This window comes from Argopecten irradians, chromosome 2 (genome assembly GCF_041381155.1).
Source record: "Argopecten irradians isolate NY chromosome 2, Ai_NY, whole genome shotgun sequence".
NCBI classification, from domain to species: domain Eukaryota; kingdom Metazoa; phylum Mollusca; class Bivalvia; order Pectinida; family Pectinidae; genus Argopecten; species Argopecten irradians.
In genome coordinates, this window is record NC_091135.1 from 64,228,748 (window position 1) to 64,252,179 (window position 23,432).

The window sequence follows — 23,432 nt, forward strand, 5'->3', positions numbered from 1 at the left end:
TGTCCTGTCTTACCTTCAGGGGAAGGCTTACTTTGACAATTTGTCTGATTTTGTCCTGTCTTACCTTCAGAGGAAGGCTTACTTTGACAATTTGTCTAATTTTGTCCTGCCTTACCTTCAGAGGAAGGCTTATTTTGTCAATTTGTCTGATTTTGTCCTTCCTTACCTTCAGAGGAAGGCTTACTTTGACAATTTGTCTGATTTTGTCCTGCCTTACCTTCAGGGGAAGGCTTACTTTGACAATTTGTCTGATTTTGTCCTTCCTTACCTTCAGAGGAAGGCTTACTTTGACAATTTGTCTGATTTTGTCCTACCATACCCTTCAGGGGGAAGGCTTACTTTGACAATTTGTCTGATTTTGTCCTTCCTTACCTTCAGGGGAAGGCTTACTTTGACAATTTGTCTGATTTTGTCCTACCATACCATTAAAGGGATGGTTAACTTTGACAATTTGTCTGATTTTGTCCTACCATACCATTAAAGGGATGGTTAACTTTGACAATTTGTCTGATTTTGTCCTTCCTTACCTTCAGAGGAAGGCTTACTTTGACAATTTGTCTGATTTTGTCCTTCCTTACCTTCAGGGGAAGACTTACTTTGACAATTTGTCTGATTTTGTCCTGCCTTACCTTCAGGGGAAGGCTTACTTTGAAAATTTGTCTGATTTTGTCCTACCATACCATTAAAGGGATGGTTAACTTTGACAATTTGTCTGATTTTGTCCTACCATACCATTAAAGGGATGGTTAACTTTGACAATTTGTCTGATTTTGTCCTACCTTACCTTCAGAGGAAGGCTTACTTTGGCAATTTGTCTGATTTTGTCCTACCATACCATTAAAGGGATGGTTAACTTTGACAATTTGTCTGATTTTGTCCTTCCTTACCTTCAGGGGATGGTTAACTTTGACAATTTGTCTGATTTTGTCCTTCCTTACCTTCAGAGGAAGGCTTACTTTGACAATTTGTCTGATTTTGTCCTTCCTTACCTTCAGAGGAAGGCTTACTTTGACAATTTGTCTGATTTTGTCCTTCCTTACCTTCAGAGGAAGGCTTACTTTGACAATTTGTCTGATTTTGTCCTACCATACCATTCAGAGGATGGTTAACTTTGACAATTTGTCTGATTTTGTCAACTATGTAAGGGCACAAAATTGTCACTCTGATCGTCCTATGTTAAATGAGAGTGTATGTTATTCGGTTTCACGTCCGGGAACTTTCAAATCCTGGCAAGTCCTTTAATGACCTATTTACTACCTAACATGACTTTGATATAGTTCAACCTTGAGCAACTTTTGGATTTTATAAACCCCCTATTTCACAACTGCATTAACAGCACTTGTGTAAAACTATAACACAAATAGTACATTGAAGTATTGTGTTCTGAATACAACATGTCCTGAAACAAAACCAGGACGGACAGTCAACCAATGTGATAAGCTTGGATGCAGTACCCACATAACTACCAAAAAAAGACAGATAAAACAGTTTTCAGTGTCGCGTAATTGCTTTAATATACATCAACACCATTAAATATCTAATACAGATTACAACAAAACAAGTGCCAGATTGTGTTTGGATAAAAAGTATAAAAAATATACTTAAGAAAAACTTTATTGTTGTTTATATCAAACAAAAATAAAAATGTTAAAATAAACATACATATATGAAAAGGAAAATTTATTTGGAAAAATCAAAATCATCAAAAATAAATAACATATTTTTACTAGTGTTATTACCCTATTCGAACCAATAAGCACCCAGGGCGTTTAAAAACTTGAACAAAAATGAAAAGGTGCTTAAAAAGACAAAATGACTGCAAACCTATAATTTTTGTGTAGTTTTGGTTTTTATTTATGCCCAGACAATTGAAATTGAGGCCTCAAAAAGGAGGAGGGGCACTTATTGGGTCGAATACGGTATATTTATATACCAGTAGCCATGCCATCAGTTGAATAGAAGATTGAACAGGCTAGAAAAATAAAGTCTAAATGGGTAAAAGTAAAAAGGCCCTGTACATTTACCACATCATATTACAATGTAACAATATATATACATCATATTACAATGTAACAATATATATATGTTCAATACAATCATTTTTCTGCATCTACTATTGGAATCACTCCTATTAGTAATAGCTTAACATTTTTATTAACATTTTTCTATATTAAGCGACGTTTTTAAATCTCGTTACTGATATATGTGTACCTATACATAATTATATATGTACTTTATATATATGGGTTTCTGCATCAGATTCCACAGCAAGATCCACACAAAAACATAAATCTAGTAAATTTGAATACAATGTTCTTGCACATTAAAGTTTGACATGAATATGTATTGCAATTGAATTTTGATCTTCAATCTATAATCAGTATTTTGTAAAATATGTGTGAAGTAATAAATAATTTGAGTATGTAGTCATGGAATCACAGAAAATGTAGAACATCAGGAGCATGTCACATAATTATACAGTTTGTTCTTAACAATAGAAATTCTAAAATACAAATCAATTACACCTCACTCAAAAGTAGTTGAATATCTTTAGATATACTGCCATATAGCCCAATGAAGTCAATTAAACAAGGTTTGGCTATTCCCTCTTTGCATATTATAGAGTTAGCTCCCTTGCGGGTAGGTATCGATTTTTACTTCATTATTTTGTGAGCGCAATTCACATCGTTTTCACAGAAAAGTATGATGTTATGCTCGCAAACACATGACGTCACAATCAATACCTACCCGCAAGGGCAGATAACTCTAATATGCGAACACGAATAGAAATATCCTCTGGGTACTGTAATGTATGATAGAATAACTTCTCATACACTTTGACAATCCTCACTACATGTAAAATAACATGTATATATATAAATAAAGAGTTTGATAATTCATCATAGTGTTAACATTTCATACCAGTATATATATATATATATATATATATAAAATCACAGTTTCATAAATCTGCCTTTGAAATTTTCTTCCATACATTCTAACAATAATGTATTTATAAATGACTTCACTATGAGATAGTTGAGCAAACTCATTGGCTGTAAGCCATTCCATTCATACTGTATATTTTAGTGGCAATGTTCTTAGACCCGTCAAATATTTAACTACAACCCTACACACCACCAACATCAATGAGGAGTGTCTTCACAGGTGTCTAGTTGGGTTGCAGCCATTTTACTTTCAATGTCATTCTCTGAATTTTGTTTCAAAGTCTTGCACGTGCCATCTGTGGGACCTATTGGATTACTAGAGTTGTCTGCCCTTAGTACAGCTGAAGTTTGGTCACTGTCATTCACAGACTCCCTATTTTTCTCACACCGTTCAGTAACATCAGAATCAACATTAGTCTCTGGATTTTCATCTGTCCTCAATCTTCCATCATGTTCCTTGTGACTAGAGTTATCTTCCCCTGTTTCTTTCTTTTTCAGCAAAACATAGTCATCACTTTCTTGTGTGCTTTGCAGAAAAGATTTCCTAGAAATTATTAAAAAGACCATTATTTCATCCAACACTTTTTCAATAAACGATATGATATATGCAATTTCAAGCTCAATTTATAAAGACATGGTATCATAGATAATATCATAGACTAATATCAAAGATAGGTGTTTCAGCCAGATAATCCATGATCTGCTGTTGCAGCCGTACAGTGTTTAAAGTACCTACATGAAAAGGTCACCTGAATATGTAAATAGTTTCATAAAGTATCACTGGAAATCTGGAAAGTTTACTGAAATGACCTACAAATGTTATATTACTACAACATAAATCGGATGTCACAGACTTTCTAAATTGATTTTTTAAGGGTCATGGTGACCTATTGCGATAGTCTTTTGTCCGTCTCTGTGCATCGTCCGTCGCGATAACTTGAGTAAATATTCACAGAGCTCAATGAAACTTTATATGTACACTAACATTGGAAAGACCTCAGACGAATTCAAAAAAAAAATCAGCACGATTCGAATTAAGCAGACCAATTAAACTGAAAGGAATATTTCACTAGACTGAGTCACTTCATCAGTGAAGTAGATCAGTCGACAATATAATTTTCGTTAGGTAAACAGTTACTATACCAGTACTTTTGGTAGAGAAGCGTTGCGTCCGCAGTGATATGCACCAAGCTTAATGAAACTTTGTATGTAGACCTATGAGATGTATGTTCCTATTTCGTGAGCAAAAGACATCAGTTGGCTTGTAAATGACATAACTAATTTGTATCAAATATCAGGTGACCGTTTAAATTCTTATATGAAAACCAGGTGCTTAATATTTAGTACATAAATACCACAAACTTGTTTAACAGTAAAGGGATTCATACTACATGAACTTTTAATTCATAAAACATCCAGAACAAAATATCAATATTACCAAATGACAGGAAACTTGTCAGCTACTTCATCCATTGTGATGGAACCTTCGTCAAACTTCTGCAGTGTCCATCGCAGGAACTTGTTACCAAGGATCTGTTTAAGAAAAATTTCAAGTGGTATTTTTTAATGCTTAGTACATAATTAAAGGCCCACTACCTTTCTGAAACAACTTTTTCTTTTTAAAACGGGAATTTTAAATAAGATACATGTGTAGATGATTTTGTAGAATTACAAATGTGATTAGCTTACTGTTATACTACACTTATCACCTTATAAACAACTCGGTGAGAAAAAATTAAACATTAATTTTCATGACCTGGGTCGTCTTATTTTACCTGCTGTCCTCATTAACGCTGCACATCAGACAACAAAACAACGAAATTAATCTTCACTAGTAACAGGGAATTTTTCATTTATTTTGTGTAGTAACTTCATCTTAGGCCATTGGGTAATTTTTAGGTCAGGATGACCTATAGTCATCATGCTTTGTCCGTTGTCATGCGCCTTCCCCAGTGCATAAACTTTTCACATTTTGAACTTTTTCTACTGTTCTACCAGTGCAATTTAGCTGAAACTTGCCTGAAATATTCCTGACCAGGTCTTGACCAAGTGTTATTATTTTTAGGGTCAATCCAAAATCCAAGATGGCCACCACAACCACCATCTTGAAAACACATTTTGAACTTCTTCTCCAGTTCTACCAGTACAATTTAGCTGAAACTTGCCAGAAATATTCCTCAAATGGTCCTGACCAAGTGTTGTTATTTTTCGGGTCAATCCGAAAGCCAAGATGGCCGCCACAGCCGCCACGTTGATAACACATTTTAAACTTCTTCTCAAGTTCTACCAGTGCAATTTAACTGAAACTTGCATGAAATTATCCTGACATGGTCCTGACCAAGTGTTGTTATTTTTCAGGTCAATCCGATATCCAAGATGGCCATCACAGGAAACAAATTTTGAACTTCTTCTGAAGTTCTTCCAATGCAATTTAGCTGAAACTTGCATGAAATGATCCTGACATGGTCTCGTCAATGTGTTGTTATTTTATGGGTCATTCCGAAATCCAAGATGGCCGCCACAGCCGCCATCTTAAAAACACATTTTGAACCTCTTCTCAAGTTCTACCAGTGCAATTAGTTCTACCAGTGCAATTTGGCTGAAACTTGCCTGAAATGATCCTGTTATGGTCTTGACAAAGTGTTCTTACATCTCTGGTTGATCCCAAATCAAAGATGGTTACCATCACACCATACCTAATTTATTTGCTATATAATTGTTGCCAAGGAAGTCAGATGACCATTAAGGCCCTTGGGCCTCTTGTTTATAATCTTATTTTTTAAGAAACCTTTTGGTTTTCCTTTTGGAAAGGTAGAGTGGGCTTTTAAGCTTTTCATGATATTTTTGTAATTGTATTTCTTTGTGTAATTTCAAGTTAAGCATTTTCCTAAATCTGTAAGAATATCATATTCTTGACTGTGCTTATTCTTTTTTGTTTTGTTTTTTGTGCTCAGATATTGGCTCATTACACCTGTATCTAATCTCATTCATATACTTGGATTTTACACATTCATTTTCAATACAATTCTTATACATACATCCCAGCATGCTCTCTACTTATCTCTCTCCTCTCATTCCAACTAACATCCGTATATGTATCAGTCATCCCGTCTCAGCCGCCATATCACTCCACCATCAATGTTTTATTCATTTATTCTTTTAATCATCTTTTTAATTATTTTGTTCATCATTTAAGTACATTGACATATTCTTTAATAATTTCATATCTCTGTATCGTTGTAACAGTAACTTTCTATCGAGATATAGTTTGAATAGGGAAACAATAGAACAATTGTCAACTCTTCTGTTAGAAATATGATAATGTTTGTATATTGTATAGCCAATTAAGGACAAAAGAACATTAAATTCGCTGTAATTCTGATCAGCAATCTTATAGCCTATAACAATGAACATCATTTTCCTTAATTGTACATTGTAGTGATATTTTTCTAAAAATATATGAATTGAATTCCACAAAGCATCTACACATCGACATTCAATAAAATAGTGTTTATAATCATCCTTAATTTTACATATCAAACATGTATCATCCTCAATAATATTCCATCTTTTAAGCAATATTCCATTTGGAAGGATATTATTAAATAATTTCCATTTGTATATTTTTTCATCATTCTCTATGATGTTGTTATTGATAAATTCAAATAAACCATGATAAATCGAACCAGTATTTTCTAGCTGAAAAATACCTTCCCACATACCTCTACAATACGAAAGATATTTCTTTTTTCTAATAAAAGTAGAATAAAGAAATTTATTATTCACATTTTGCAATTTAACACCAACACCTTTATCAAACACCAGAAGATCAGAACATGTTTGTACAGTCGTACGTGCGTTATCTCCCTTCAGCTTATCTTTCCATTCTTTCGGAATAGCTTTCTTTACCTGAATTACCTCACTTATCCAATTTCTTGTTTCTTTTAATTGTCGATAAATTTTCAATTCATCTATTCCGTCATTACCAATTATATCATTAATGAAGATTAGGTTAGATTCAATCCATGTATCGTAGATAAGGGAACTTCCATTAATTTTGATGTATTTGTTTCCCCAAATGACCTCCTTACAAATATCTCGATAATTATAATCAACAAATGGTTTATTACTTTCCCTGAGTTTCAACCACGATTGCAATATATTGATGTAAAATTTTGGAACATCGTTTTTTGGAAGATTGCGTATGTGTCCCGGAAACATTTGAAACAATATTCTGGTTCCACCTAGTTTGTCTAAATAATAATTTGGAATCACTTTCCAAGACGAATCTTCAGTAGATAATAACCTTTTTATCCAGGATACATTTAAAACATCAATATGGGATTCAACATCCCGAATAAATAGACCACCTTCCGATTTATCACCAATCATTACACTGCGTTTAACCCGCTCTGGTCCATCGTTCCAAATAAATCGATAAATCTTCCTTTCAATTTCCTTAATTTGATCGTTACTTATATATTGGACACATGCTAAGTACGTAATTTGTGGTATCAATAAAGACTGCACCACAACAGATTTTCCTAACATTGACAGTTTTCTTTTTTTTTTCCAATTTTTAATTAGGGCATCAATACTTGTTATTTTGTCTGCCCAATTAAGATTTGAACATACCTTTAAGTTTGTACCAAAGTGTATACCTAAAGACTTGATTTGCTTAACCCAGTTTATACCCATAAAGGTATTATTTTTATTTTTGTTACAACCCAAGTATAACCCCTCCGTTTTAGATTTGTTTAATTTTAAACCAATATTTTCCCAAACTGTTCAACAATATCTAATGCTCTATTGATATCTCTATACTTCAGAAATAACGTAGTGACGTCGGCCAGTTGAGAGATTAGTATTTTCCTACTTCGTATTTTGATGCCACTAATGTTTGCATCAGTTTTCATTTTCTGAGCCAGTACTTTCGTTGCTAGGACGAAGGTCAAACATGAGAGGGGGCAACCTTGCCGGATACCACGTGACACCACGTAACTTCCGGTTAACCAGTTATTATTTTTTTAACACAGCCTTTGATATTGGTATATAATACCTTAACCCATTTAATAAAAGATTGGCCCAAACCAAACTTATCTAAACATCCAAACATAAAATCCCACTCTATCGTATCAAACGCTTTAGTGAAATCTAAAAAGAGCAAACACCAATCAATATTAAATTTCTCGGAATAGTCTATAATGTCCTGAATTTGTCTTATGTTATAACCAATAAATCTGTTTTTAATATATCCGTTTTGATCTGTACTTACCAGGCGTTGCATCAGTGGTTTAAGTCTTGTTGCCAATACATAAGCCGCTATTTTATAATCTAGATTTAACAAAGTAATTGGTCTCCAATTTTGTAGCAATTTTGGGTCATTCTTCTTATAAATGAGAGTTACAACTCCAAGTTTCTGCGTATTACTTAACTCACCTTTCCTGAATCCGTCATTTAGAGACCCCAAAACGATATTTGCAATGTCATTCCAAAAAGTTTTATAAAATTCACCAGTAAGACCATCTGCTATAGAGATTTGAATAAAACAATTCAATTTCTTTTAATATTTTCTCGGGGTCACTTACAATATCATCACCCTGCCTGATACTTGTTATTTTATTTTTCGTTTGCCTTTGTCTTTCCATCCCTAAAAAATATTTCGTATTTTTCTCCCCATTTTCCACCCATGCTACCCTTGATCTTACCTGTGCTCCTCTGGCTTTTTCCTCATAAAGAGATTCTAAGTTTCTCCCTAATTCCGATATTCTTTCTTTCAGCATTTCATTTGGACTCTGATCGTTTTGTATTTCTAGATCAGCTAACTGTTTCTCCATGTGCCGTATCTTTACTGAATCACTTTTACTTCTATTCCTACAGTAATCTATTGTCTTATGTTTGATATTTACTTTACAGTAATCCCAAAACTGAGCCTCCCCCATTTTTAGCACGGTCTGCTCTTCTTTTAAACCTTTTATCACTTTTCTTATCATTGTTTTATAACCAGCTTCCTGTAATAAACTGTTATTTAATTTCCATATCCCCATGCCCTGGGCGTTTGCATTATGTTGTATTTTAAGAGATACCGCTAAATGGTCAGTATACTTAATTTGAGCAGGACGAATGTCACAGGAGACGATGTTGCCCAGGTTCTCTGAAATCAGAAACATATCTATACGGCTAGCCTCACCTGTACTCTTCCGCCGCCATGTGAATTGTCTTTTAAATTTATTCTTAATCCTCCAAATATCAATAAGCTTATTACATTTTAAGAACTGACTAAAACCGTAGGTTTTTCTCAATACAGTTTTGTTATTATTTCTAAAAATTCTATCGGCGTGATCAATAACTTCATTACAATCGCCCCCTGCAATAATAGAGCCTTGAGCGAACTCATCAACCATTTTCTTTACATTTTTGAAAAATATATTTGTCTAACTGATACAACCCTGATCTCGGTCTTTTTGCTTATAAAAATAGACACACCTCTACAATTGGACTTACCAAAGCTATTGAAATTGTTAGCGAAATTTGTAACTTCAATTTCCACTTTATTTTTAATATCATTGGCAAAATGCGTTTCCTGAAGGAACGCGATTTGAAATTTCTGATGCTTCAACCATTCATATAATCTATGCCTTTTCCCTTTGTCCCTTAAGCCCTGTGCATTAAGGGAGATAACATGCAAATTATTCATCTATTAATAAACGAAGTCATTTTTTTGTGTTTTTTAGGGTTTTTTTCTTTTCCTGTGGATGGCGGAGTCCTGGTTTTCGAATTACTTCGATCCCTGTCGCGCCCTGGGGTTTTCGTCAGAAACCTCTCCATAGACCCCTGACTCAAGCTCCTCTGGTCGTCGGCTGGAATACTTCTTTGTCCCCGACTCTCTGTCGTCTCCTTCTGTCCACTCTTCTCTCTGACGTCACTTCCGTTCCGTTCCGATCGCTCACTCTCCTCACAGTCGTCAGTTCCATCTGGTAATGCGTTATCAGTGGTACTTACGACAGTGCCTGGACATTCAAATTGTCTATGACCCTCCTGTCCACAAAAGTTACAGATCCAGCCCTTCTGACATTCAGATGCCAAGTGTCCCTGTCCTTTACATTTTACGCAATGTGTACTGGATCTCAGCACCCCTGGGCCTACATTTTTAGCTCACCTGGCCCAAAGGGCCGGTGAGCTTATGTCATGGCGCGGCGTCCGTCGTCCGTCCGTCCGTCCGTCGTCCGTCCGTCCGTCCGTCCGTCCGTCCGTCCGTCGTCCGTCTGTCCGTCAACAATTCCTTTAAATGGCTACTAGTCATAGAGTTCTGCATGGATTGTAACCAAATTTGGCCACAAACATCCTTGGGGGAGGGGGAACAGAACTTGTATAAATTTTGGCTCTGACCCCCCCGGGGGCAGGAGGGGCGGGGCCCAATAGGGGAAATAGAGGTAAATCCTTTAAATCGCTACTAGTCATAGAGTTCTGCATGGATTGTAACCAAATTTGGCCACAAACATCCTTGGGGAAGGGGGAACAGAACTTGTATAAATTTTGGCTCTGACCCCCCGGGGGCAGGAGGGGCGGGGCCCAATAGGGGAAATAGAGGTAAATCCTTTAAATCGCTACTAGTCATAGAGTTCTGCATGGATTGTAACCAAATTTGGCCACAAACATCCTTGGGGGAGGGGGAACAGAACTTGTATAAATTTTGGCTCTGACCCCCCCGGGGGCAGGAGGGGCGGGGCCCAATAGGGGAAATAGAGGTAAATCCTATAAATCGCTACTTGTCCTAGAGTTTTGCATGGATTGTAACCAAATTTGGCCACAAACATCCTTTTTGGAAGGGAAACAGAACTTGTATAAATTTTGGCTCTTACCCCCCAGGGGCAGGAGAGGTGTGGCCCAATATGGGAAATCGGAGGTAAATATTCAAATTCCTTCAGAAAAGAAACAATGAACCTGTATTCAGAACATGACTTGGCATTACAAACCAGGTGAGCGATACAGGCCCTCTGGGCCTCTTGTCCTGTTTAGGTTGACCGTAGTACCATATATTAGCATAGTATTTTCCCATTTTCAAAGTTTTTGGTAAATTAGATAAAAGTTTTTCTACGATTAATACACGGACACCAGTATCGCAATTCGTCAAGCGATTATTTATCCTTAGTTTTTCCCTATGCATGCTAAGGACCACGCATCCCTGTTCTGACAACGATTTTTTAATCAGTCCATCATCTGCAGATAACGGCACGTTAGAGACTTTAATTTTTGTGGTTTTTCGGCGTCAAATTTAGGGATATTTGGGTTTTCCGGCAACAGAAAAAGACTTTTCCCGCGCATTGTGATACCGTTAGTCAAGAGAGAAATTCTATCAGAGATATTGTCCACATACAAACGCCAGTATTTACCCGTACGTTGAATGCCTCTGATATTTTCCCCAGGAATTACATTACTGAGAGCAATAAATATTTCATGATGTGCAATCCAATCAATGTTAGAGGGTTTAATAGAGCCGTACACATCCCTTTCACTGAGAAATACCGGTTTCGCCTTACCGTACCCCTCCGGATAGCTGTTGGCTCCCGACCCCCCCTCCACTGCTTCCGAATACAATGTCTGTGTAGGGGCTTCTGATGTAGTTGCGGCGTTATCATTTGTGTCTCTCACTGCTTCAGATTGTACTAATGTATAATTCCCGGCCCGGAGAAATTCCACTACACTCTGAGGAATGTTACCTGTATCGATGACTGCACGGGCACCTCGGTCCAGGTGACCACTACTCATACCTTGGTTATTGTTCACAGACATGGCTTTTAAATCAAATTACACACAATATTTCTTCAAAATTTTCAAACTATAAGTCGACTTATTACCTTATTCATCGAACTAGTCCAAGATGAAGTTAAACAAACCTTCCTAATAATACTTTTTGGATAGGTTTCTCTGGAGCTCGATCACACACACCTGTCCATAGTCAAGTCACGTGACCGTTTTCCAGGTGCTTATTCTTTACTGCATATTAACTATCAATATTTTGATGCCAATGAAACATGATAAAACGTTTTGTGATCATAGTTTTCCAAGGTAAGTTCAATGTACAGTTAAGGTGACTATAATAAAATCAAGCACATATTCAAAGAATCCTGGAGTGTAAGGATTATTCTACATATACTCACATTCCAGAAGTCGACGATTTCATCATCTAGAGTCAGCCATTTTTGTATCTCTCTCATTCTCCTCTCCACCTTTGACACAAAATCAATATTTAGGTTATTTTGAAGATCACTTTATGGAATATGGTTAAGTTACAGTTTCTTCAGATCTAGTTTCCTGTGTAAAAATTAATTCAGATTAAAGCTATTCCAGAACTTAGGAATTAAGAAAAATTATTATCGAAATTGCTACTAGTACCAACAAGAGGTCCTACATTTCATACAGTTAAGAGGTCCTATCTTTTGTACAGTCGAGAGGTCACACCTTTTATACAGTCAAGAGGTCCAATCTTTTGTACAGTTAAGAGGTCACACATTTTGTAGTCAAGAGGTCACACATTTTGTACAGTTAAGAGGTCACACCTTTTGTACAGTTAAGAGGCCTACATTTGTGTACAGTTAAGAGGTCACACCTTTTGTACAGTTAAGAGGTCACACTTTTTGTACAGTTAAGAGGTTCTATCTTTTGTACAGTTAAGAGGTTATACCTTTTGTACAGTAAAGAGGTCACACCTTTTGTACAGTTAAGAGGTCTGATCTTTTGTACAGTCAAGAGGTCACACTTTTTGTACAGTTAAGAGGTCATACATTTTGTACAGTTAAGAGGTCACACATTTTGTACAGTTAAGAGGTCACATCTTTTATACAGTTAAAATGTCCTACCTTTTGTACAGTTAAGGGGTCACACTTTTTGTACAGTTAAGAGATCACACCTTTTGTACAGTTAAGAGGTCCTACATTTTGTACAGTCAAGAGTCACACATTTTGTACAATCAAGAGGTCCTATCTTTTGTACAGTCAAGAGGTCACACTTTTTGTACAGTTAAGAGGTCATACATTTTGTACAGTTAAGAGATCACACATTTTGTACAGTTACGAGGTCACACCTTTTGTACAGTTAAAATGTCCTATCTTGTGTACAGTTAAGAGGTCACACCTTTTATACAGTTAAAATGTCCTACCTTTTGTACAGTTAAGAGGTCCTACCTTTTGTACAGTTAAGAGGTCATACCTTTGTTCAGTTAAGAGGTCACACATTTTGTACAGTTAAGGGGTCATACCATTTGTACAGTTAAGAGGTCCTACCTTTTGTACAGTTTAGGGGTCACACTTTTTGTACAGTTAAGAGATCACACAGTTTGTACAGTTAAGATGTCACACCTTTTGTACAGTCAAGAGGTCACACCTTTTGGACAGTTAAAATGTCCTACCTTTTGTACAGTTAAGAGGTCACACCTTTTGAACAGTTAAGAGGTCACACATTTTGTACAGTTAAGGGGTCATACCATTTGTACAGTTAAGAGGTCCTACCTTTTGTACAGTTTAGGGGTCACACTTTTTGTACAGTTAAGAGATCACACAGTTTGTACAGTTAAGATGTCACACCTTTTGTACAGTCAAGAGGTCACACCTTTTGGACAGTTAAGAGGTCACAACTTTTGTACAGTTAAGAGGTCACACCTTTTGTACAGTTAAGAGGTCACATATTTTGTACAGTTAAGAGGTCCTATCTATTGATCAGTCAAGAGGTCACACCTTTTGTACAGTTAAGAGGTCATACCTTTGTTCAGTTAAGAGGTCACACATTTTGTACAGTTAAGGGGTCATACCATTTGTACAGTTTAGGGGTCACACTTTTTGTACAGTTAAGAGATCACACAGTTTGTACAGTTAAGATGTCACACCTTTTGTACAGTCAAGAGGTCACACCTTTTGGACAGTAAAGAGGTCACAACTTTTGTACAGTTAAGAGGTCACACCTTTTGTACAGTTAAGAGGTCACATATTTTGTACAGTTAAGAGGTCCTATCTATTGATCAGTCAAGAGGTCACACCTTTTGTACAGTTAAGAGGTCATACCTTTGTTCAGTTAAGAGGTCACACATTTTGTACAGTTAAGGGGTCATACCATTTGTACAGTTTAGGGGTCACACTTTTTGTACAGTTAAGAGATCACACAGTTTGTACAGTTAAGATGTCACACCTTTTGTACAGTCAAGAGGTCACACCTTTTGGACAGTTAAGAGGTCACAACTTTTGTACTGTTAAGAGGTCACACTTTTTGTACACGTCAGTTAAGAGGTCACATATTTTGTACAGTTAAGAGGTCCTATCTAGATCTATTGAACAGTCAAGAGGTCACACCTTTTGTACAGTTAAGGGGTCCAACCTTTTGTACATTTAAGAGGTCAAACTCATTGTCCAGTTAAGAGGTCACACCTTTTGTACAGTTAAAAGGTCCTATCTTTTGTACAGTCAAGAGGTCACACCTTTTATACAGTTAAAATGTCCTACCTTTTGTACAGGTAAGAGGTCATACCTTTGTACAGTTAAGAGGTCACACATTTTGTACAGTTAAGGGGTCATACTATTTGTACAGTTAAGAGGTCACACCTTTTGGACAGTTAAGAGGTCACAACTTTTGTACAGTTAAGAGGTCACATATTTTGTACAGTTAAGAGGTCCTATCTATTGAACAGTCAAGAGGTCACACTTTTTGTACAGTTAAGGGGTCCTACTTTTTGTACCGTAAAGAGGTCACACATTTTGTACAGTCAAGAGGTCACACATTTTGTACAGTTAAGAGGTCCTACCTTTTGTACAGTTAAGAGGTCACACCTTTTATACAGTTAAGAGGTCCCATCTTTTGTACAGTCAAGAGGTCACACATTTTGTACAGTAATGAGGTCCTACATTTTGTCGAGTTAAGAGGTCATACTTTTTGTACAGTTAAAATGTCCTACCTTTTGTACAGTTAAGAGGTCATACCTTTGTTCAGTTAAGAGGTCACACATTTTGTACAGTTAAGGGGTCATACCATTTGTACAGTTAAGAGGTCCTACCTTTTGTACAGTTTAGGGGTCACACTTTTTGTACAGTTAAGAGATCACACAGTTTGTACAGTTAAGATGTCACACCTTTTGTACAGTCAAGAGGTCACACCTTTTGGACAGTTAAGAGGTCACAACTTTTGTACAGTTAAGAGGTCACACCTTTTGTACAGTTAAGAGGTCACATATTTTGTACAGTTAAGAGGTCCTATCTATTGAACAGTCAAGAGGTCACACCTTTTGTACAGTTAAGGGGTCCAACCTTTTGTACAGTTAAGAGGTCACACTTTTTGTACAGTTAAGAGGTCACACCTTTTGTACAGTTAAGAGGTCACACCTTTTGTACAGTTAAGAGATCACACAGTTTGTACAGTTAAGAGGTCCTACATTTTGTACAGTCAAGAGTCACACATTTTGTAGTCAGGAGGTCACACATTTTGTACAATTAAGGGGTCAAACATTTTGTACAATCAAGAGGTCCTACCTTTTGTAAAATGAAGAGGTCACACTTTTTGTACAGTTAAGAGGTCATATATTTTGTAAAGTGAAGGGGTCATACCATTTGTACAGTCAAGAGGTCACACATTTTGTACAGTCAAGAGGTCACACCTTTTGTACAGTTAAGAAGTCATACCTTTTGTACAGTCAAGAGGTCACACCTTTTGTATAATTAAGAGGTCAAACCTTTTGTACAGTTAAGAGGTCACACCTTTTGTACAGTTTAGAGGTCACACATTTTGTACAGTTAAGAGGTCCTACATTTTGTACAGTCAAGAGGTCACACATTTTGTACAGTTAAGAGGTCCTACATTTTGTACAGTTGAGAGGTCACACCTTTTTCAATACTTTGTTGACTGTAAACTTCTCCTTGTATTTGGATAGTGACACACAGGCAGCTCGCAGTTTCTCTCTGATAGCCCTACACATGATATACCTAGGCAAAAAAACCCAATATTAGTCAAGATGTTTTTATCTTTATTCAATGATACATATTGTTCAGAACATGTTGTTTTTGTTTAATTAGACAGCAAAAAAGTATGAAAATAGATGATAAATAAAGTTAAATATTTACTGCATAGCTAACAGTAATCTGTCTTTTCATAGAACAGAGTTACTTCCCTTCCAGGTAGGTATCCGGCGAGACATCATTATTATGTGATCAAAACATTGTTTTCTCTGAAAAGTATGACGTAACAATTGCCAACACATGGTGTCACAATCAATACCTACATGCAAGGGTTGATAACTCTGTACTATGCAAATACAGAATTCCGGAGTCCTTAGATAAGAATACAATTGGCACTGTTTTTTATCATTATCTATTTTAAAATAATTATGTTTTTAGCCCACCATCATCAAATGGTCAGCTCTCTAAATCGCTTTTCGTCCATGGTCCGTCATCCATCCTTCTGTCCATCTGTTAACAATTCTTCTTATCGCTATATCTCAGGAAGCACTGAAGGAATCTTTCTCAAATTTCATATGTAGATTCCCCTAGGCTCCTAGATATGCATATTGCGTTTTGGGACTAATCAGTAAACAAAATGGCCACTGGGCAGTCATCTTGGATTTTGATGGTTTAAGTTTTTTATCGCTATTTTCAGAAAGTTCTGAAGGGATCATTCTCAAACTTCATATGTAGGTTCCCCTAGTTGTGCATATTGCGTTTTGGGACAGATCGCCGATTTTGATAGTTAATGTTTGTTATCGCTATTTCTCAGAATGTACTGAAGGGATCCTTCTCAAATTTCAAATGTAGGTTCCCTTAGTTGAGCATAATGCATTCTGGGACCGATCGATCAGCAAGATGGCCACCAGGCCACCATCTTGGATTTGGTTAGTTGAAGTTTGTTACCGCTATTTCTCAGAAAGTACTGAAGGGATCATTCTCAAATTCAGCGGCATGCTTCAGTGATATAGTACTATAACAAGGGCAACAGTTCCACTATAGAAGAAAACACAACATGGATATACTGCATTCTCACAAAACACATACCCACACTTCATACACGTACCACACATAAATTTAATAAACAAAAGGCCCAAGAGGCCTTGACGGTCACCTGCGTGCTACTACAGAAAGAGCATTGCAAAGTTGGTTCAAATCTATAAAAATTATTTACGAATTAAAATAAACTTAAAAGTTGAACTTTCGTATTAGAATTTTTATTTTTTGTTTTTCATTTTGATAGTTAGTGTATTATGTTACCAAACCTTATGCTTAAAATTCCAATTTGCTTTGCCAACATTATGTCATTTACAAAACAACAAATTTTCCACCAAACTAAGAGTAAATACATCTTCCTCATATGAAAAAAGAGTCAGTGAAAACCAAAAAATTCAGTTATCTGATTTTATAAATTTCAGCTTTTTTAATCAAAATTTTATATGTTTTTTTTATGGAGATTGAACTGTCAGAACCACAAATTTGTCTTAGTACCTCCATCTTATAAATATATTTAACAAATCACTGTGAATTCATGCTTCGTAAAAAGAAATCTCCATTTTAAATATAGTCAATAGTTTTTGAAGTATCCCAATTCCATATTATACAAAAATAAGTAATCAATGCATGTTTTAATTAGCTAATAAGTATATACCTATTTGACACACAAAAACCAAGAAATTTTGTTGTTGGTTGTTATTTTTTATAAATAATATAATAATAATATGATATTTATATTGTTGAAAGGTACTACCAGTGATTTTGCACCCCTAAGGCCCCTGGTTCTGGGGGTCGACCACCCTTGTCTTGACATGTACTGCTCCTCAATATGGATAATCCAACATGCATAACACAATACCAATTATATTGATTTATTTATTTAAAATGCTTTCTCACCAGGCTAATAATTCTAACCCAGTAACACACATGTTGAACACATATTTTTGATCCATACTAATTTGCCCTATGTAAAAAAAAAATAAGCAAACAGATGTATAACATTAGGCCGACACATGTTCCCAAAGAAATATGATTTGCTTACCTTTCAATAAAATATAAATGTGAAAATACATTTTTTTTCCTATATACAAAACTGTATAGTAAACTGATGGGAAATATAACCTGTGTGCAAACAATAAAATTTTAGCCATTGTTAATTAGTACGTGAATTTGATAATTGGCGTTTTAATAGAGAATGTAATAAAAATGTAAATATTCCCAGGGGGAAACATGCGACTTGTTAGCCCAGGGTCAGTATTTACGTAACTAGTATAGAAGTTACGTGAAATCGATGTAAGACAATTTTTGTAAATATAAGCCTTATCACTCTTAATAGGGCAGATGTATCCTTTTGCATCATCTATGAAGAGCTATTATTTGATACTAAATCTATCAATGTTTAGGTCTTTTCTTCAGTTCCAGAATTTTTCAGAACGTCACTCTCCACCGACACACATGAACCGACAATTGTTTACATTTCCTGGTCATTTTTGTGAAGTTTTGACTTCATGGCCTATTTTGACACGGTCTTTTGATAACTCGTCCCCCGTCAAAATCCTCACCGCCCCTAAGGGGGGGGGGGGTCAGTCATGGAAAATTTGTTAATGGCTCAAAAATGTGTTTTCCCTATGTAAACTATAGTAAACTTAACCCCCTCCCCAGGTGGAAACGAGAGAAACCAGGGTCATATAATTCACAATTTTTATAAAGGACCTTGAAAACTTTCTATGTATGAAGAGTATTTGATTCTACCACATCTGTGAGTAGAGGAAGAAGATTTTTGAAGTTTTACTCAATTTTACCCCTTTTGGCCCCTCCCACAGCCCCCTGGGGGGTGGGGACCATATTAATCACAATGTTGATTGGCCTTATGCCTTCGAAGGTTTGTGCAAAATTTCATTGAAATTGCTTCAGCAGTTTTGGAGAAGAAGTCGAAAATGTAAATTGTTTACGGACATACGACGGACGACGCACAACGACAGACAAAAGGCGATTAGAATAGGTCACTTGAGACTTCATCTCAGGTGACCTAAAAATCCATATGTATGTGCCCCTTGGGCCCTAGTTGTGCACAGTGCATTTTGGGACCGATCAGTCAACAAAAAGGCTGACAGGCCACCATCTTGGATTTTCATAGTTGAAGCTTGAAAAGTAGAGAAAAGATTCATCTGTCAATTGTCAGACATAGATCAATCTATGTTGGCACCAAGATCCCTCTGGGATCTCGTGTTTAAACAGTATAAATGACCTCGGCATTCTAAAATATTCAATAACAAATATAGATAGGGTAGCAATATCACGGAATCTAGCAGAAGATTTAAAATGTTTGAGAAGATAACATAATACCAGATAAAGGGAAATCTAATATATACTATTTAAACTACATTAATTTAAGATTAATGGAACTAGAACACTGACACGTCAGAAAGGGCCCCGCTATGTGTCTGACGTGCTTAAGTGGAAAAGTAGTATTTTGACAACGAATTCTTCCGTGTTAGCTATATGTTGCTAATAAATAATTAATGTCAACATTAATTGGGAAACCGATGATGGTACATTATTATAATTCTTTGGAAAAAGTCTTCCAAGTATTTAACATGAATCCTGATTCCAAGCTAACATTACATTAAGAGCAATTAATTCAAATACCCCTTTTAAACAAGGTAAACCTCATAGTTTGCTGAAGAAAAACATAACAAATGTGAAAGGAAGGGAATAAAGGTCTTGCTCAAATATTTCAATCATGTAAAAGTTTTTTTTCCATAAGAGTTGTATCTGCAAATAAACTCTGTGGAATGGTATATCTTTTCTTTGTCTCTGGAAAAACTTATTTTATTTATTATGTCATAACAAATTGTTAATAAGTCCAAAAATGGAAAATGTGTCCACAACCTTTGATGCAGTGACCCCATGATCTTACCTTTGGTCAGTCAAAACTTTGGCGAGTTGACTTCTTGTTTAATTCTGAGCAACTCTGCTTCATTATAAATGTTGTAGCAAAATGTTCATGAGAAAATAATTTTTTTAAATTTGACCTTGACCTTTGACTTAGTAACCTTGGCCCATGACCTTACCTTTGGACAGTCAACTCCTTGTTTAATTCTGAACAACTTTGCATCATAATATTATAAAAAAATGTTTATCAGTTAAGAGCAACAACATTGTGATTTTTTTAAATGTTAAAATCCAAGATGGCCGATTTTTTAATTTAATTTCAGCCTGAAAAATTACAAAGCAGATCTAGGATGGATGGGGAATCATCATGTAAAATATGGGGAAAATACTCCACTCCCTTCCATCATTAATGTGCAAAAGAAAAAAAACGGACAGACGGACGGACGGACAGACAGACAGACAGACAGACGGACGGACGGACGGACGGACAACCTGATTACTATAGGGCACCCGCATCTCGATGCGGGGCCCTAACTAGTGTTTTTAGTTAAGATTACTATATATAGTGTGAAGTTTGGCAAGGACCAACGCATTAAACAGGATGGTTTATAAGATATAAATGTATTACCATACTGTCTTCTTCTTAAGCAGCCCCATGACCACGCCCTGACTGTCCAGGAAATACAACACTTCTCCCTCAAACTGGTAACCCTGTCTGATCTAGGACAACAAAAAACATCATCTAGGAAACAAAGATTGTTATAACTCAACACAAACTTTTAAACTGTAAAATGGACTTAACGAGATCAATATCAACTGAACAAATGATAACTAGTTAGAATACGGTAATAGTTTGAGTCTTATCAATGAAATAAAAGTTACCTCCTTCATCCTCCGGTCTAGATTCGAGGTGGACACATGGTCGTATTTGACAGTCTGTAGACCTAAAGAACGAGCTATCTGTAGGAACAAATACATCACATCTAAAGATACCATATTTTGAAGGAAGAAATTAAACAAAGAGAATTAACACAAACTTACAATAAGTTTCTTAAGGGAAGAACTGTGGACTGTTAAAAGTATTTCAAAATACATTGTGCTGTATGAACTATTGACAATTACGGTGGTTAATGAGAGGACAATGCTGGGAGATTCTGTTAGTGTTGGTGGAGATCTAGTGACAATTACGGTGGTTAATGAGAGGACAATGCTGGGAGATTCTGGTGGTGTTGGTGGAGAACTAGTGACAATTACGGTGGTTAATGAGAGGACAATGCTGGGAGATTCTGGTGGTGTTGGTGGAGATCTAGTGACAATTACGGTGGTTAATGAGAGGACAATGCTGGGAGATTCTGGTGGTGTTGGTGGAGAACTAGTGACAATTACGGTGGTTAATGAGAGGACAATGCTGGGAGATTCTGGTGGTGTTGGTGGAGATCTAGTGACAATTACGGTGGTTAATGAGAGGACAATGCTGGGAGATTCTGGTGGTGTTGGTGGAGAACTAGTGACAATTACGGTAGTTAATTAGAGGACAATGCTGGGAGATTCTGGTGGTGTTGGTGGAAATCTAGTGACATTTACGGTAGTTAATGAGAGGACAATGCTGGGAGATTCTGGTGGTGTTGGTGGAGAACTAGTGACAATTACTGTGGTTAATGAGAGGACAATGCTGGGAGATTCTGGTGGTGTTGGTGGAGAACTAGTGACAATTACGGTAGTTAATGAGAGGACAATGCTGGGAGATTCTGGTGGTGTTGGTGGAGAACTAGTGACAATTACGGTGGTTAATGAGAGGACAATGCTGGGAGATTTTGGTGGTGTTGGTGGAGAACTAGTGACAATTACGGTGGTTAATGAGAGGACAATGCTGAGAGATTCTGGTGGTGTTGGTGGAGAACTAGTGACAATTACGGTGGTTAATGAGAGGACAATGCTGGGAGATTCTGGTGGCGTTGGTGGAGAACTAGTGACAATTACTCTGGTTAATGAGAGGATAATGCTGGGAGATTCTAGTGGCGTTGGTGGAGATCTAGTGACAATTATGGTAGTTAATGAGAGGACAATGCTGGGAGATTCTGGTGGTGTTGGTGGAGAACTAGTGACAATTACGGTGGTTAATAAGAGGACAATGCTGGGAGATTCTGGTGGTGTTGGTGGAGATCTAGTGACAATTACTCTGGTTAATGAGGGGATAATGCTGGGAGATTCTGGTGGTGTTGGTGGAGAACTAGTGACAATTACGGTGGTTAATGAGAGGACAATGCTGGGAGATTCTGGTGGTGTTGGTGGAGAACTAGTGACAATTACGGTGGTTAATGAGAGGACAATGCTGGGAGATTCTGGTGGTGTTGGTGGAGATCTAGTGACAATTACGGTGGTTAATAAGAGGACAATGCTGGGAGATTCTGGTGGTGTCTGTGGAGATCTAGTGACAATTACGGTGGTTAATGAGAGGACAATGCTGGAAGATTCTGGTGGTGTTGGTGGAGAACTAGTGACAATTACGGTATTTAATGAGAGGACAATGCTGGGAGATTCTGGTGGTGTTGGTGGAGAACTAGTGACAATTACGGTAGTTAATGAGAGGACAATGCTGGGAGATTCTGGTGGTGTTGGTGGAGAACTAGTGACAATTACGGTAGTTAATGAGAGGACAATGCTGGGAGATTCTGGTGGTGCTGGTGGAGATCTAGTGACAATTACGGTGGTTAATGAGAGGACAATGCTGGGAGATTCTGGTGGTGTTGGTGGAGATCTAGTGACAATTACGGTGGTTAATGAGAGGAAAATGCTGGGAGATTCTGGTGGTATTGGTGGAGAACTAGTGACAATTACGGTAGTTAATGAGAGGACAATGCTGGGAGATTCTGGTGGTGTTGGTGGAGAACTAGTGACAATTACGGTAGTTAATGAGAGGACAATGCTGGGAGATTCTGGTGGTGTTGGTGGAGATCTAGTGACAATTACGGTAGTTAATGAGAGGATAATGCTGGGAGATTCTGGTGGTGTTGGTGGAGATCTAGTGACAATTACGGTGGTTAATGAGAGGACAACGCTGGGAGATTCTGGTGGTGTTGGTCGAGAACTAGTGACAATTACGGTGGTTAATGAGAGGACAATGCTGGGAGATTCTGGTGGTGTTGGTGGAGAACTAGTGACAATTACGGTGGTTAATGAGAGGACAATGCTGGGAGATTCTGGTGGTGTTGGTGGAGAACTAGTGACAATTACGGTGGTTAATGAGAGGACAATGCTGGGAGATTCTGGTGGTGTTGGTGGAGAACTAGTGACAATTACGGTGGTTAATGAGAGGACAATGCTGGGAGATTCTGGTGGTGTTGGTGGAGAACTAGTGACAATTACGGTGGTTAATGAGAGGACAATGCTGGGAGATTCTGGTGGTGTTGGTGGAGAACTAGTGACAATTACGGTGGTTAATGAGAGGACAATGCTGGGAGATTCTGGTGGTGTTGGTGGAGATCTAGTGACAATTACGGTGGTTAATGAGAGGACAATGCTGGGAGATTCTGGTGGTGTTGGTGGAGATCTAGTGACAATTACGGTGGTTAATGAGAGGACAATGCTGGGAGATTCTGGTGGTGTTGGTGGAGAG

General features: G+C 37.0%; 1 protein-coding gene across 1 annotated transcript in view; it reads right to left on the reverse strand.

Moving 5' to 3' along the window:
- Positions 1 to 1,488: 1,488 nt before the first annotated feature.
- Positions 1,489 to 23,432, reverse strand: part of LOC138316211 (uncharacterized) — a 43,952-nt gene continuing 22,008 nt past the window's right edge. Inside the window, exons 7-12 of the mRNA XM_069257797.1 lie at positions 20,699 to 20,776; positions 20,445 to 20,536; positions 15,811 to 15,910; positions 12,110 to 12,178; positions 4,387 to 4,481; positions 1,489 to 3,492 (exon numbers count right to left, since the gene is read on the reverse strand). Coding sequence (XP_069113898.1) covers positions 3,147 to 3,492; positions 4,387 to 4,481; positions 12,110 to 12,178; positions 15,811 to 15,910; positions 20,445 to 20,536; positions 20,699 to 20,776 — 780 coding nt within the window. The 3' untranslated portion in view covers positions 1,489 to 3,146. The remainder of the gene's footprint in view (positions 3,493 to 4,386; positions 4,482 to 12,109; positions 12,179 to 15,810; positions 15,911 to 20,444; positions 20,537 to 20,698; positions 20,777 to 23,432) is intronic.